The sequence below is a fragment of the Oncorhynchus clarkii genome, chromosome 10, assembly GCF_045791955.1.
Source record: "Oncorhynchus clarkii lewisi isolate Uvic-CL-2024 chromosome 10, UVic_Ocla_1.0, whole genome shotgun sequence".
Classification (NCBI taxonomy): domain Eukaryota; kingdom Metazoa; phylum Chordata; class Actinopteri; order Salmoniformes; family Salmonidae; genus Oncorhynchus; species Oncorhynchus clarkii.
This window is the reverse complement of record NC_092156.1, coordinates 45,287,329-45,302,313: the sequence shown is the minus strand read 5'-3', so window position 1 is coordinate 45,302,313 and position 14,985 is coordinate 45,287,329. Positions and strand designations below refer to the sequence as shown.

The 14,985-nt window shown below is 43.3% G+C and overlaps 1 protein-coding gene across 1 annotated transcript; it reads right to left on the bottom strand.

Moving 5' to 3' along the window:
- Positions 1–3,641: 3,641 nt before the first annotated feature.
- On the bottom strand, positions 3,642–10,773 carry LOC139419246 (adhesion G-protein coupled receptor G2). The gene is made up of 14 exons (XM_071169210.1): positions 10,599–10,773; positions 10,256–10,481; positions 9,835–9,988; positions 9,428–9,595; positions 9,172–9,294; positions 8,971–9,016; positions 8,008–8,111; positions 7,776–7,900; positions 7,379–7,650; positions 7,151–7,253; positions 6,655–6,938; positions 6,444–6,545; positions 6,161–6,316; positions 3,642–3,751 (listed from the first exon to the last, which is right to left on the bottom strand). Exons 1-14 carry the CDS (start codon positions 10,771–10,773, stop codon positions 3,642–3,644), a joined length of 2,148 nt encoding a protein of 715 aa, XP_071025311.1.
- Positions 10,774–14,985: the final 4,212 nt, after the last annotated feature.

Here is a 14,985-nt window from a genome sequence, read left to right as displayed (position 1 = left end):
GTGTACTCTACTAATAAATATTGATAGAACTACACTGCAGAACTACACTGCAGAACTACACTAGAGAACTATACTGCAGAACTACACGTACTGCAGAACCATACTGCATAACCATACTGCATAACCATACTAGAGAAGCATACTAGAGAACCATACTAGAGAACTATATTCCATAACTATACTAGATAACTACACCACAGAACTATACTACAGAACTACACTGCATAACTGCACTACATAGCTATACTACAGAACTGTATTGCAGAATTATACTGCAGAATTATACTACCATACATGATCTAATAGGTTATTCACACTGACAACAGCATCATCATCAAGCCGTTGTATTCTTCCACCCATTGGATTATGACCTAAACCATTGGTGTCTACCAGAGTGCATTGTGGGAGTTCTGGACTGTCAAGCCGAACTGAAGAAAAGAGACTACTGAGTAAACCTGCTTTTTATTAGAAATCTGCATTCAGATGGGAAGTTGGTGGTACTGTTCATGGGAGTGTTTCTATTGTACTACGGGTTGCATACTGGTAATTCACCAAAAATTACAGATTAATTAACAGGTCATCTATGGCAATGGTAACTTTGATAATCTATACTTGAATAACTTTTGAAAAAATGTATCCATATGTAGTAATAATTTTTTATCGCCCAATTTAATTTTTAAAAGCATCTAATCGACCAATGACATTCATTTCAGTTAACTTTGAAACTCTGCAACTCTTCCAACTATTGACTTTTTTCACAACTGCCACCAGTTTGGTGCCAAAAAATCTACAAATACATATTGAAATAGTAAAATAATAAAATAATAAAAACGTGTAAAGAAAATATAATGGATATTTGATGCTGAAACTCTCATATTAAACACCAATGGTATTCATTACATTTCTGGTTTATATTTAGGATAATGTTTTACAGATTTGTATAATTTTAGAATCATCTTATTTTAGTATTTTAAATGTTTTACACATGATAAGGCCACACAGATGGCCAGAGATAATGACAGACACCTGTGGTAATCTGAAGTACCCAAAAAGGACCACTTGTCTTGTGATAAATTACATTTAATCCTTTAAAAAGTTACTAAAAAAATGGTGGTAGTTTACTGGTCAACTTTGAAAGTTTCCAGTAATATACTCTCCGTTTGCAACCCGAACTGTAATGGACAGTTGTTTTTTGTCCACTGGTTTATACATTTAGTTAATGTGAGGAGTATGAATTTAAATGTGCATGAAAATGAATGTATACATGCATGTGTCTGTCAAATCAGTGAATATAAGTAAAAAAATACTATATCATAATAGATAATAAAACATTTATTTTAATTTATACATTTGTTATTGGTGAAATGACATTTAATTATACATTCATTATTGTGATGACTCTTAAAAAAATGAACATACCGTACCAGTCAAAGGTTTTAGAACACTTACTCATTCAAGGGTTTTTCTTTATTTTTACTATTTTCTACATTGTAGAATAATAGTGAAGACATCAAAACTATGAAATAACATTTAAAAAAATCACATTTTAGATTCTTCAAAGTAGCCACCCTTTGCCTTGATGACAGATTTGCACACTCTTGGCATTCTCTCAACCAGCTTCACCTTGAATGCTTTCCCAACAGTCTTGAAGGAGTTCCCACATATGCTGAGCAGTTGTTGGGTGCTTTTCCTTCACTCTGAGGTTCAACTCATCCCAAACCATCTCAATTGGGTTGAGGTCGGGTGATTGTGGAGGTCAGGTCATCTGATGCAGCACTCCATCACTCACCTTATTGGTCAAATAGCCCTTACACAGCCTGGAGGTGTGTTGGGTCATTTTCCTGTTGAAAACAAATGATTGTCCCACTAAGCGCAAGCCTGATGGGATGGAGAATCGCTGCAGAATGATGTGGTAGCCATGCTGGTTAAGTGTGTCTTGAATTGTAAATAAATCACGACACCAGCAAAGCACCCCCACACCATCACACCTCCTCCTCCATGCTTCATGGTGGGAACTACACATGCAGAGATCATCCGTTCACCTACTCTGCGTCTCACAAAGACACGGCGGTTGGAACCAAAAATCTCAAATTTGGACTCATCAGACCGAAGGACAAATTTCCACCAGTCTAACGCCCATTGCTCGTGTTTCTTGGCCCAAGCAAGTCTCTTCTTCATATTGGTGTCCTTTAGTAGTGGTTTCTTTGCATCAATTTGACCATGAAGGCCTGATTCATGCAGTCTCCTCAAAACAGTTCATGTTGAGACGTGTCAGTTACTTTAACTCTTTGAAGCATTTATTTGGGCTGCAATGTTTAAGGTGCAGTTAACTCTAATGAACTTATCCTCTGCAGCAGAGGTAACTCTGGGTCTTCCTTTCCTGTGGCGGTCCTCATGAGAGCAGGTTTCATCCTAGCGCTTGATGGTTTTTGCGACTGCACTTGAAGAAACATTACATTTTACTCATTGACTGACTTTCGTGTCTTAAAGTAAGGATGGACTGTCGTTTCTCTTTGCTTCTTTGACTTGTTCTTGCCATAATATGGACTTGGTATTTTACCAAATAGGGCTATCTTCTGTATACACCCCTACCTTGTCACAACAAAACTAATTGGTTCAAACGCATTAAGAAGGAAAGAAATTCCACAAATTAGCTTTTAACAAGGCACACCTGTTAATTGAAATGCATTCCAGGTGACTACCATATGAAGCTGGTTGAGAGAATGCCAAGAGTGTGCAAAGCTGTCATCAAGGCAAAGGGTGGCTACTTTGAAGAATCTGAAATATAAAATATATTTTGATTTATTCACCACTTTTTTGGTTGCTACATGATTACACGTGTTATTTCATAGTTGTGATGTCTTCAATATTATTCTACAGTGTAGAAAGTAGTAAAAATAAAGAAAAACCCTGGAATGAGTAGGTGTGTCCAAACTTTGACTGGTACTGTACATCTCATGAAAATATCTTGATTCTGAATAGAGTATAAAAGAGCTAAATCTAAAAGATGAAAACAGATAGCGACACAGTGTTGGTATTAGCTTATTTTTGTCAATTTTTTTAATTTAACCTTCATTTAACTTACGGGTCTGAAGAATGCAGAGAAAAAAATTAAGTATGTAGAATGCGGTCAAAGGATGCACCTCATGAGGATCTATGAGTAAGGGTTTTCTCTGTGCTAGATACCCTTTCAGTACATGCATTATTCACAATCATAGGTGCCAGCCCAGGCGAGTTCATGATAGTATTGCCAGGTCAACCAGATGGAATCCATGAGCATGCAAGCTCTTTGGTGATGTCCCATCTCTTCAGGGTGATCTGTCACACCTTTCCGTTATACTACAAAATGTAACACTAACATGCAACTATTTCATATATTCTTCAAAACTATTATGAAACACACCATGTCCCTCCCCCACCAGCCTACCCGGAGGCCTCTATTCAATCCGTATCGCAGAAGTTCAGCGTTACAGCGTGATTGAAATTTAAAGGCAACGTTCCCGCATTAACCAAGACGGCATTCACGGTAAACGCTGCATATGTCGGCGCAATCGGAAATTACCTTGATATTTCCATCGCGCAATCTGTAAAGTGATCTTCAGTGATACAGATTGAATAGAGCCCCTAGTTTTTCACAGGTGTCAGGGTGCTCTCGAACTCGGACTCCTAAACTGGCTGTTTATCTTGTTGAGGACCACGTTTGAGTTGGGCTCTTCCAGGGCAGTGATGGATCTGTCATCAAATGGACTACCTGCAATAGGACACATCAGAGTTACAGATTATCCTGCACACAAGTTACTGTATCCAAGTCATTAGAGAGGGACACTATGTATATATACAAAAGCATGTGGACACCCCTTCAAATTCATGGAGTCGGCTATTTCAGCCGCACCTGTTGCTGACAGGTGTATAAAATTGAGCGCACAGCCATGCAATCTCCATAGACAAACATTGTCAGTAGAATGAAAGTCACTGAGCTCTTCAGTAAGGCCAATGTGGCACCGTCAAAGGATGCCACCATTACAACAAGACAGTTCGTAAGAGTTCTGCCCTGCTAGAGCTGCCCCGGTCAACTGTAAATGCTGTTACTGTGAAGCGTAAATGTCTATAAGCAACAACGGCTCTGCCGCAAAGTGGTCGCAAAGTGGTTATTGTGCACACACAAGCCCATAGAACGGACCGCCGAGTGCTGAAGCGCATAAAAATCGTCTGTCCTCGGTTGCAACACTCACTATCGAGTTCCAAACTGCCTCTGGAAGCAATGTCAGCACAATAACTGTTAGTCGGGAGCTTCATGAAATGGGTTTTCATGGCCAAGCACCCGCACACAAGCCTTAGCTCACCATGTGCAATGCAAAGCGTTGATTGGAGTGGTGTAAAGGTCGCCACCATTGGACTTTGGAGCAGTGGAAACGCATTCTCTGGAGTGTTAAATCACGCTTCACCATCTGGCAGTCTGACGGACGAATAGGGGTTTGGCGGATGCCAGGAGAACGCTACCTGCCCGAATTCATAGTGCCAACTGTAAAGTTTGGTGGAGGAGGAATAATGGTCTAGGGCTGTTTTTTTATGGTTCGGGCTAGGCCCCTTAGTTCCAGTGAAGGGAAATCTTAACACTACAGCATACAATGACATTCCAGACAATTCTGTGCTTCCAACTTTTTTAGCAATAGTTTAGGGAGGGCCCTTTCCTGTTTCAGCATGACAAAGCGAGGTCCATACAGAAATGGTTTGTCGAGATCGGTGTGGAAGAACTTGACTGGCCTGCACAGAGCCCTGACCTCAACCCCATCAAACACCTTTGGGATGAATTGGAATACCGACTGGGAGCCAGGCCTAATCGCCCAACATCAGTGCCCGACCTAATGCTCTTGTGGCTGAATGGTGGCAAGTCCCCGCAGCAATGTTCAAGCGGAAAGCCTTCCCAGAAGAGTGGAGGCTGTTATAGCTGCAAAGGGGGGACCAACTCCACATTAATGCCCATGATTTTGGAATGAGATTTCGACGAGCAGGTGTCCACATAGGTCATGTAGTGTATTTCTGAGATGAACTCCTCTGCGTTGAAGGACCACATATAAAGTCATCTGGTTATGGTGATGGTGACTTCCAGTGTCCTGTATTCAAGGGCCAAATTATTCTGGTGATTCACTGTTTATAACTAAATGTATGACATTCCTTCCAATGTCTGGCAGCAGAACCGATGAAAGGCCTTTTTCATGAAGAAAAGAAAACAAGCAACAAGGGAGCAGTGTCACTTATGACCGATGGAATCAGGGAAGCAGCAACCAAACCAGAGGTATTGGTGGGGGTGCAGTTAGATGCAGTAACCATTTGATTAGCTTGGCTAAACTGACTAAATCCTACTGTAGAGCAGAGGTGGAAAAGTACTCAATTGTCATAATTGAGTAAAAGTAAAGATACCTCAAGTAAAATTGAAAGTCACCCAGTAAAATACTACTTGAGCAAAAGTCTAAAAGTATCTGGTTTTAAACATACTTAAGTACAGTGGTAGAAAAAGTAGTTAATTGTCATAAGTACATTCCTTATATTAAGCAAATGAGACGGCACTATTTCCTTATACAGCCAGGGGCACACTCCAACACTCAGATATAATTTACAAACTAAGTATTTGTGTTTAGTGAGTCTGCCAGATCAGAAGCAATAGGGATGACCATGGACGCTCTCTTGACAAGTGCGTGAATTGGACCATTTTCCTGTACTCCTAAGCATTCAAATTGTAACGAGTACTTTTGGGTGTTAAGGAAAATGTATGGAGTAAAAAGTACATTATTTTCATAGGAATGTAGTGAATTAAAAGTAAAACTTGTCCAAATATAAATAGTAAAGTAAAGTACAAATACTCAAAAAACTACTTAAGTAGTACTTTAAAGTATTTTTACCTAGGTACTTTACACCACTGCTGTAAAATAAAGGTCATCTCAGAGCCCGTCACAGAGTTCAGGGGTTACATAGGTAATTAGTGAAATGGAGATGAAGGCTTGCTAAGCCATCCCCAGCTCTGCATACAATGGTTTTAATACGATGACATGACACAAGAGTAGACCAGCATGTAAAAAATATATATATTTCTTTACTGTTTTCTGACTCATATTGGTTGTTAACAAACCCTGATTCCCCCTCCCTGGTTCCCAATGCCTACCTATTCCTCCACTGGGTCGCTCTGAGGAGTCATTGGACAAGAAGGAGAAGATGGAGGAATTGTTGAACTGGGAGGAGTTGTCGGAGTGGAGGGACGTGGCTCTGGTCACTGGCAATGACTTCTTCCCTGTCTTCTGTGTTGCGGTGCGGCTCCACTCTGTGATGAGAAAAGACGAATGAGATGAAACGTTCTGCTCTTTTACCCTAGAGCACTGTGATTTCATAAAATAACCACATGTAGGTCACTGTTTCATTACAAGGTGTAGTAGGTCAACAGGTCTTACCTGAGTTCTCCGCCAGTCTCAGTCTACCACAGCAGAGATAAGTCCTCCACTGCCTCCTCACGTTCTCCTTCACAGCGCAGTGGAACACAAAGATGAAGAACCCTGCAAAAGAACACTGGTTACACACTTCCCCATGAAACCCCACACGCGCCGTCTGTCCTCTCTGAGAATACAGCATTTAGGGCAGATCTGAAGGAGCTCGAAATCTCACCTTGAAAGGAGTTGAAGATGCAAAAGAGGTACATGAAGGGCAGGTTGACGGGCCCCCAGGCGAAGAAGGCAAAGCCCCAGGTGAGACCCAGGAGTACTGTGACTCCAACCACACTGCGCAGGTCCTGCAGCCCGTTACGGTGCTTCTTGTTGTCGGGGTTCTGCCTCTTTATCCGACACAGCTGAACCATCACTACCGCAAACATGACGAGATTCATCAGGAAGATGACACAGAAATAAGCCACAACGGTTACGTAGAAGGCAATGTCGTTCTTCAGCCAGCAGCTGTGGGAGAAGAACGGAGAGAAGATATATGGCTTACAATACAGTATAACATTAATAAATAATATATATATGGATAATAAGGTGTAGACCTATCAGCTGTCCTATTACGCAAATGTGAGTATGCATTTCATGATGCACATACACGCGCTTCATACAAAGACTCCAACTGTAAATCGGCATGTTGAATAGTGAACAAAATGCAAGGGACTCACAAGTCATCTGTGTGGGAGCCATCTACGTACTTTCCGTAGCCAACTAGTCCGTAGTTGTCCTCGTCAACAGCAATGACGACAATGACCACAAGGAGTGGAGTTCCTAGGTTGAGAGACAACAGACTGCATTGAAACCGTAAGAAACGGTCACGTTTACTTGCACATGGTGGCTGTTCTTCACTAACATGAGAAGAAGAAGAAAACAGACAGAATCCTTTCTTCACCTACCCCAGCCAAGGAGCGAGAACTTGAGCATGTAACGTGGTATGTATGTGTTGAAGACCTTGACGAGGGCCAGGTACATGTGGACGGCCTCCAGGCCCATCCAAGTGAAGGAAGCCAGCAGGAAGTAGTGCAGGAACCAGGCGGTGGAGATGCAGAGGCCCACAGCGTCAGGGTAGAGGGCCAGCCAACCATCCACCAGGAACACCAGGTTCAAAAACAACAGAGCCACACACAGCTGGATCAGGATCTTAGATGGGATGTCCTTACGCAGTTTCCTACAGGAACACATTGAAACGCATTAAGATTGATGTTGCACTGATTCAAGCTTGTTTATATGTCTTTGTATTTAGAGCAGCCCTCCAGGTGGGTGTCATCATGGATATCCTGCACTCAGACTCACCCAAATGCCAGGTAGGTGAGCAGAGTGATGGAGAGGAAGATGGCGGAGATACCACAGCCAATGTAGGTGATGTAGGTGAGGATTGTGGCCTGGAGACAACTGGTTATGCCCGTTCTGGACATGTCCTGTGAGAAGAAACACCAAAAACATGTAATACACATTAAACAATTCTGTTGACAAAGACTGAATGGGAGAGATCCCATTACAACCCTCTATCTTAGAATGGACTCACCAGTAGAACACCAAAGCAGGTGAGATGGTTGCAGACACAGACAGTCTCATTATCTGTGCTGTTCCTGACAGAGCAGCCATCTCGGTTCCAGCCTCCTGAGCCATCTATCAGATTTTTAAAAAACAGTTCTATTCATTTTAAGAGGTAGCCTTCATTTCATGCATCACTGGGATCGAGCTCCCTGCCATCCAGGACCTCTATACCAGGCGGTGTCAGAGGAAGGCCAAACATTTTTTGCAAAGACTCCAGTCACCCAAGTCATTCTGTTCTCTCTGCTACCGCAAGACAAGAAGTACTAGTGCACCCAGTTTGGAACCAACAGGACCCTGAACAGCTTCTACCCCCCAAAGCCATAAGACTGCTAAACAAGGCCGCTAAATAGCTAATCAAATGGCAACCAGAACAACCTGCATTGACCCTTTTGTTAACTAACTCTCTTGAACTGACTCTATGCACCAACACTGGCCTCTACCCACACGCTCACACATACTTACACTAACATCCCAACACACACATACACACACCAACACACACATACACCCACACATCCATAACATGCGCGCACATGCATACTGATGCCACACACACACTCACACACATATAGACTTTCACACTCTCGACATACTGTATGCGACTGCTACAGCTCAGTCTATTATCTAATCCTGTTGCCCAGTCACTTTACCCTTACCTATATGTACATAGCTACCTCAATCCCCTTGTACCCCTGCACATTGACTCGGTACCAACTGGTACTCCCTGTACATAGCCATGTCATTTGAAATTTTGATTGTGATTCGTTATTCACTGTGTATTTGTTTCACGTCTCACTATTTCTATTTTCTATTTTGTACCTTTAACTCTGCGTTGGTGGAAAAGGACCCGCAAGTTAGCGTTTCACTGTTAGTCTCCAGCTGCTGTTCACCACAACAGTTGATGTTGATTTGACACAAGCGGAACGCTTACCATTCATGCCAAAGTCCCAGAAAACACATGCCACCACGAAATGTGCCTGTGTGGACAAATTATCAATAGACGACAGTGTGTCAAGGATTCATTGGGATGACAAGGTGACAGACATGAAATGCTTTCTCAAAGATGTCACATCCAGGACGCAGGGCATGCGGTTTTGACTCAAATGTACAGTGTGGTGTTTGCTTGACTCACTAAGACAGGTTCAGTGTTTCTCAGGGTGACGACCACATCCTCCTGCAGAGACTTGATTGACAGGTTGGCCACACTGGCCCCCAGGATTCCACTATTCAGCTTGCTGTCTCCCAGGGCTCGGTCCTGAGAAACAGCATGGAAAGAATCTGACAATTACTACACTAGTCCACTAGGGTGTAGGGGTTTTTCAACTCTGTCATGCTTCAATTCTACTCTAGCAGATCGTACAGTGGAATAGGGTACGGTTTTGGGGTACCTGGAACACAGTGCTCTTCTGGTAGAAGTTGAACTGGAGTCTGGAGGCCTGTAGCTGCTGCTCAGGGGAGAGGTTCGCTGTGAGGGAAGAGGGGAACGTGACGGACCCCTGAGGGAGGGAGGAAGCCTCTGCTCTCACACTCCTCCTGGCTCTGTTGTCTCCACGGATCTACAAGGGGACACATTTCTCTATGGTTAAAACATAGCAATAAACAGGGGTTATGAGTTGACATACCAGCAGGGCCTCACACTGTACAGGGAGTACCATACCAGATCATACTGTGCTGTGCAAAGATGATACATGCAGAGTGAAGGATGTCTTACATTAGATTTGCATGCATTTTGAGGGCAACCAAGGTTACAGTATTTCCTATTCAGTGTTTCCTTACTAGAAGGTTTAGGTCATACCTGCACACTGTTGGGGTCTCGGATGGAGAAAGATGTTCGCTGGAAATCAGTGCCGTCTACCGTTTTGACGGCTAGAGCGACCGATTCGGTTAAAATCGTAGCCTCTTCCTGAACAACCAGCTTCAGGCCCACGGTATCAACAATCCCAATGATCCTGGTAGAAAAATGAACTGTTACTGACGTGCAGCCTAGCAAAGCCATTGCTAAGTTTTCTTTCAGTTTCAAGAAAATGTAGCCACAGTCTCTTTACAGGCTTTGTATAAGTAATCCTTTCAGGTACACCTCAACAGGCAGCACAACAGGCAGCTCAACAGGCAGCACTACTGGCAGCACAACAGGCAGCTCAACAGGCAGCTCAACAGGCAGCTCAACAGGCAGAACAACTGAACAACTGTACATTGTTTAGCTCCAGTCAGCTCACTTGGTGGAGGAGGAGGCCAGGGTGTCAGAGGAGACACCCAGCAGGTTGCTAACGATCGTGACAGAGGTTTTCCCCAGAGCCAGGCTGACATTGGGCCCAGCAAGCAGGGCCTCTAGCTGGGATACCAGCTGGTCCACCTGGGAGGAGTTGAGCTTGGACACATCGCTTGTCAGATCCAGCAACTGGTTGGCCTGCTCTTCATTACTGGCTTCTGTGGTGTTTTGTGCTGTGGGAAAAGGGATCCATAAAAAAAACAAGTATGTTCAATGGAAATGAATGTAACAGCAGCAGCTATGACAAGTATAGATCAAAGGTCAGAGTGGGTTAGGATCCCAGTGGTTACCTGCGGTGGTTGTTATCACGGCTGTCGTGGTGGTCTTTGGGGAGGCTGTTGCGGTGTTTACTGGTGGAAGGACGGGTGTTGATGAGTTTGCAGTGGTATTACCCAGGGGAGTTGTGGCAATGGTCCTGGTTGTGGAGGTGTTTAGCGATGGATGAATGGGGTGGATGGTTGTCATTGTGTTGGTTTGTGTTGTGACAATGGTGCTAAGAGCTGATGTTGTAGTATTTGGAGCTGATGTTGTAGTATTTGGAGCTGACGTTGTTGTATTAGGAGCTGACGTTGTTGTATTAGGAGCTGACGTTGTAGTATTTGGATCTGACGTTGTTGTATTAGGAGCTGACGTTGTTGTATTAGGAGCTGACGTTGTTGTATTAGGAGCTGACGTTGTAGTATTTGGAGCTGACGTTGTTGTATTAGGAGCTGACGTTGTTGTATTAGGAGCTGACGTTGTAGTATTAGGAGCTGACGTTGTAGTATTTGGAGCTGACGTTGTTGTATTAGGAGCTGACGTTGTTGTATTAGGAGCTGACGTTGTTGTATTAGGAGCTGACGTTGTTGTATTAGGAGCTGACGTTGTAGTATTTGGAGCTGACGTTGTAGTATTAGGAGCTGACGTTGTAGTATTTGGAGCTGACATTGTAGTATTTGGAGCTGACATTGTTGTATTAGGAGCTGACGTTGTTGTATTAGGAGCTGACGTTGTTGTATTAGGAGCGATTGTTGTTGTATTTGGAGCTGCTGATGTAGTATTTGGAGCTGATGTTGTTGTATTAGGAGCTGATGTTGTAGTATTTGGAGCTGATGTTGTAGTATTTGGAGCTGCTGATGTAGTATTTGGAGCTGCTGATGTAGTATTTGGAGCTGCTGATGTAGTATTTGGAGCTGATGTTGTTGTATTAGGAGCTGATGTTGTAGTATTTGGAGCTGATGTTGTAGTATTTGGAGCTGCTGATGTAGTATTTGGAGCTGATGTAGTATTTGGAGCTGCTGATGTAGTATTTGGAGCTGATGTTGTTGTATTAGGAGCTGATGTTGTAGTATTTGGAGCTGCTGATGTAGTATTTGGAGCTGATGTTGTAGTATTTGGCGCTGTAGAGGTGCTGTTGGGTGGAGGTAATGTTGTGTTCAATGGGAGGGAGGTGGTGTTTTGTTGTAGAGTGGTGTTGGGTGGAGGAGACTGTGTTGTTGTTGCAGGCAAAGTAGTGCTGGCTATTGGGCTGGGTGAAGTGAGAGGAGGTGTGGGGTATCTGTCACACATTTCATTCGGGAGCACGCACACAACTTCTCCTTGTTTGCTAAAAAGAGAAAAGAACCGATAAATGTACATCTTTAGTCCATATCCAGTAATTGATGAAGTGTTACAACTTAAATGTACATATAACAATGTGCAACGTGCTTACTCTCCGTCATTTACAGTGTTTAACATGATTACAAAATGTGTAACAAGGGTTTTGCCGTCTTTGAAGCACACAACGCCAGATTGGACTGACCAGACAAATTTGCCATGGCTCTCCTCTACAGTCGTCCAGAACTCCGAGTGGTTGAGGCAGCTCTCCGCCGAGCTGAAAGTCGAATTCAATAGATCTCCACTGGATCCTGGCCAGCTACAAATTCCTGTGTGAGATGTATGGACACAAACAAGCAGCCAGACACATATTGTATAACGTGCATGAACGACTACACGGATGCTCTCTGCCTCCACTTTCCATGGTGGGGCTACTCACCTGATCGTGTCACCTTTCCGTCATAGTCAATGCCATGCTCATCACTGAACACAGTCATCAATGCAGTACTGACTGCACATATAGGCACTGAATGTCCAAGGCCCACGATAACCCTGCAGCTTTGGAGACTGGTAAGGAAACAGTAACCGTGTAGTTATTAATAAGTATTAAGACCACCATCACTGCACATCGAGGGCAGCTGTCTTGAATGTACTGTAAAGGTTTATGGGCCTGCAAGGATTTATGGGAACTCACTTTGTCTCCGTGCTAAAGCATTTCACGTAAGCACACTGTGTGAAAAGAACACAGAACAGGTCTTAAGGCCACACACGACGTCACACCAGGAGTGTGTGACAATAAGTTAGCATATGGTTTATTTACAGAGCAACATAAAACAATGAGAGTTCATTGTGGTGTTGGGTTATTATCCCCAATGCAAAATTACCTGAAAGATAGTCGATATGATGAGCAGAGGACTAGGGGGACTGTAACAGAGAATTATGTCAGGAAAATATCAAACGTGGTGTGGGAGGTTTGGTGCTATAGGTACTGTTGGGGTTCATTAAGGCTGTGATGATCGAATTAGAAAGTGTGAGAATATTTGACGTTAAGCAGAGAGAAAACTGTATTAAAACGAATGAAGAAATTAGGACATACTCTGTCGCTGAGGTGTTGTGACAGGGTGGTGGATGTCTTAGCTGTTTAACCTGGGGAAGGTATGAATGAAGAAGTAATTAATACAGGCTGGTAGGTTTTAAACACACACACATATACACGGAGTGGACAAAACATTAGGGACACCTGCTCTTTCCATGACATAGACTGACCAGGTGAACCCAGGTGAAAGCTATGAGCCCTTATCGATGTCACTTGTTAAATCCACTATGAACATTTGAACATCTTGGCCATGTTCTGTTATAATCTCCACCCGGCACAGCCAGAAGAGGACTGGCCACCCCTCATAGCTTGGTTCCTCTCTAGGTTTCTTCCTAAATTTTGACCTTTCTAGGGAGTTTTTCCTAACCACCGTGCTTCTACTCCTGCATTGCTTGCTGTTTGGGGTTTTAGGTTGGGTTTCTGTACAGCACTTTGATATTTCAGCTGATGTAGGGCTATATAAACAAATGTGATTTGGCTTGATTTGTAGGTGTGCCATTCAGAGGGTAAATGGATAAGACAAAAGATTTAAGGGCCGTTGAAGGGGGCATTGTAGCAGGTGCCAGGCGCATCAGTTTGAGTGTGTCAAGAACTGCAACGCTGCTGGGTTTTTCACTCAAAAATAGTTTCCCGTGTGTGTTTCGTAAGAATGGTCCACAACCTAAAGAATATCCAGCCAACTTGACACAACTGTGGGAAGCATTGGAGTCAACATGAGTCAGCTTCCCTGTGGAACGCTTTCAACATCTTGTAGAGTCCATGCCCCAACAAATTGAGGCTGTTCTTGAGGGCAAAATCAGGTGCAACTCAATATTAGGAAAGTGTTCCTAATGTTTTGTACACTCAGTGTATATGCATGCACACAGACAGTGCGCAAGCATGCACACACACACACACATATATATATATACACATACAGGTAACTGCTAAAATAAAGGAAATAGCATCATCGTGTCTTAATAGGGCGTTGGGCCACCACGAGCCAGCACAGCTTCAATGTACCTTGGTATAGATTCCACAAGTGTCTGGAACTATATTGGAGAGATGTGACCCCATTCTTCCAACAAGAAATTCTATAATTTGGTGTTTTGTTGATGGTGGTGGAAAACACTGTCTCATGCACCGCTCCAGAATCTCCCATGAGTGTTCAATTGGGTTGAGATCTGGTGACAGATGGCTATGGCATATGGTTTACATCGTTTTCATGCTCGACAAAGATTCAGTGACCACTCGTGCCCTGTGAATGGTGACAACGTCATCCTATGGGGGCATAGCCATGGTAGCCAAAATGATGGCCTGCCCAGCATTTTTATACATGACCCAAAGCATGATGGGTTGTTGATTCCTTAATTAACTCAGGAACCACACCTGTGTGGCAGCACCCACTTTCAATATACTTTGTATCCCTCATTTACTCAGGCGTTTCCATTATTTGGGCAGTTACCTGTATATGCATATCTGCACTAGCTCACCAGAGAGAAGATGTTTGAAATGTGCAGAGCAGAATCTGCGATCTGTACGTCCAAGGTGTAGCGTGCAGCTAAAGAGAGAGGGAGGGAGAGAGAGTTATCACATGGTGGGTGATGAAAACGTGGGTCCATCGCAGTGTCAGCGAACTCATCAGTTTATTTTTTTTCTATTTCACTTACCTGTACCATCACAATAAGCGAAGCAGTTGCAGAAAATCTTCGCCTCTGAAAAGCAGGAATACGGTGCTTATCAAGATACAGATACGTGTGTGTTTTAAAAACCCACTGAAGGTTGAAACGGCAAGGGAATGTGGATAATGAGTATTATCACATGGGTAAATAAAACCGTTTATACCGATGGGGGGTTTAGGGGGCTTGCCGTCGTCCATTTGGGTTTGATTCCCAAGAGGAACATAAACAGTCCCGCAATGTCCACTGTAAGATAAAAACATGTTCGTATGAGAAGATGGATACCCTATTTATTCTATAGAAATTCTGCAAACACAGAAACAACAGCATTGCATGTACTTGTCCAGC

What these genes read in the sequence shown, in the direction of transcription:
- LOC139419246 (XM_071169210.1), bottom strand. Translation starts at nt 10,773, where the DNA reads ATGACAACCATCCACCCCATTCATCCATCGCTAAACACCTCCACAACC. An exon ending in GAGACCCCAACAGTGTGCAG is followed by an intron (nt 9,596 to 9,834) that starts GTATGACCTAAA and finishes GTCCCCTTGTAG; the next exon opens with ATCCGTGGAGACAACAGAGC. An exon ending in CCTGCTTTGGTGTTCTACTG is followed by an intron (nt 7,901 to 8,007) that starts GTGAGTCCATTC and finishes TTCTTCTCACAG; the next exon opens with GACATGTCCAGAACGGGCAT.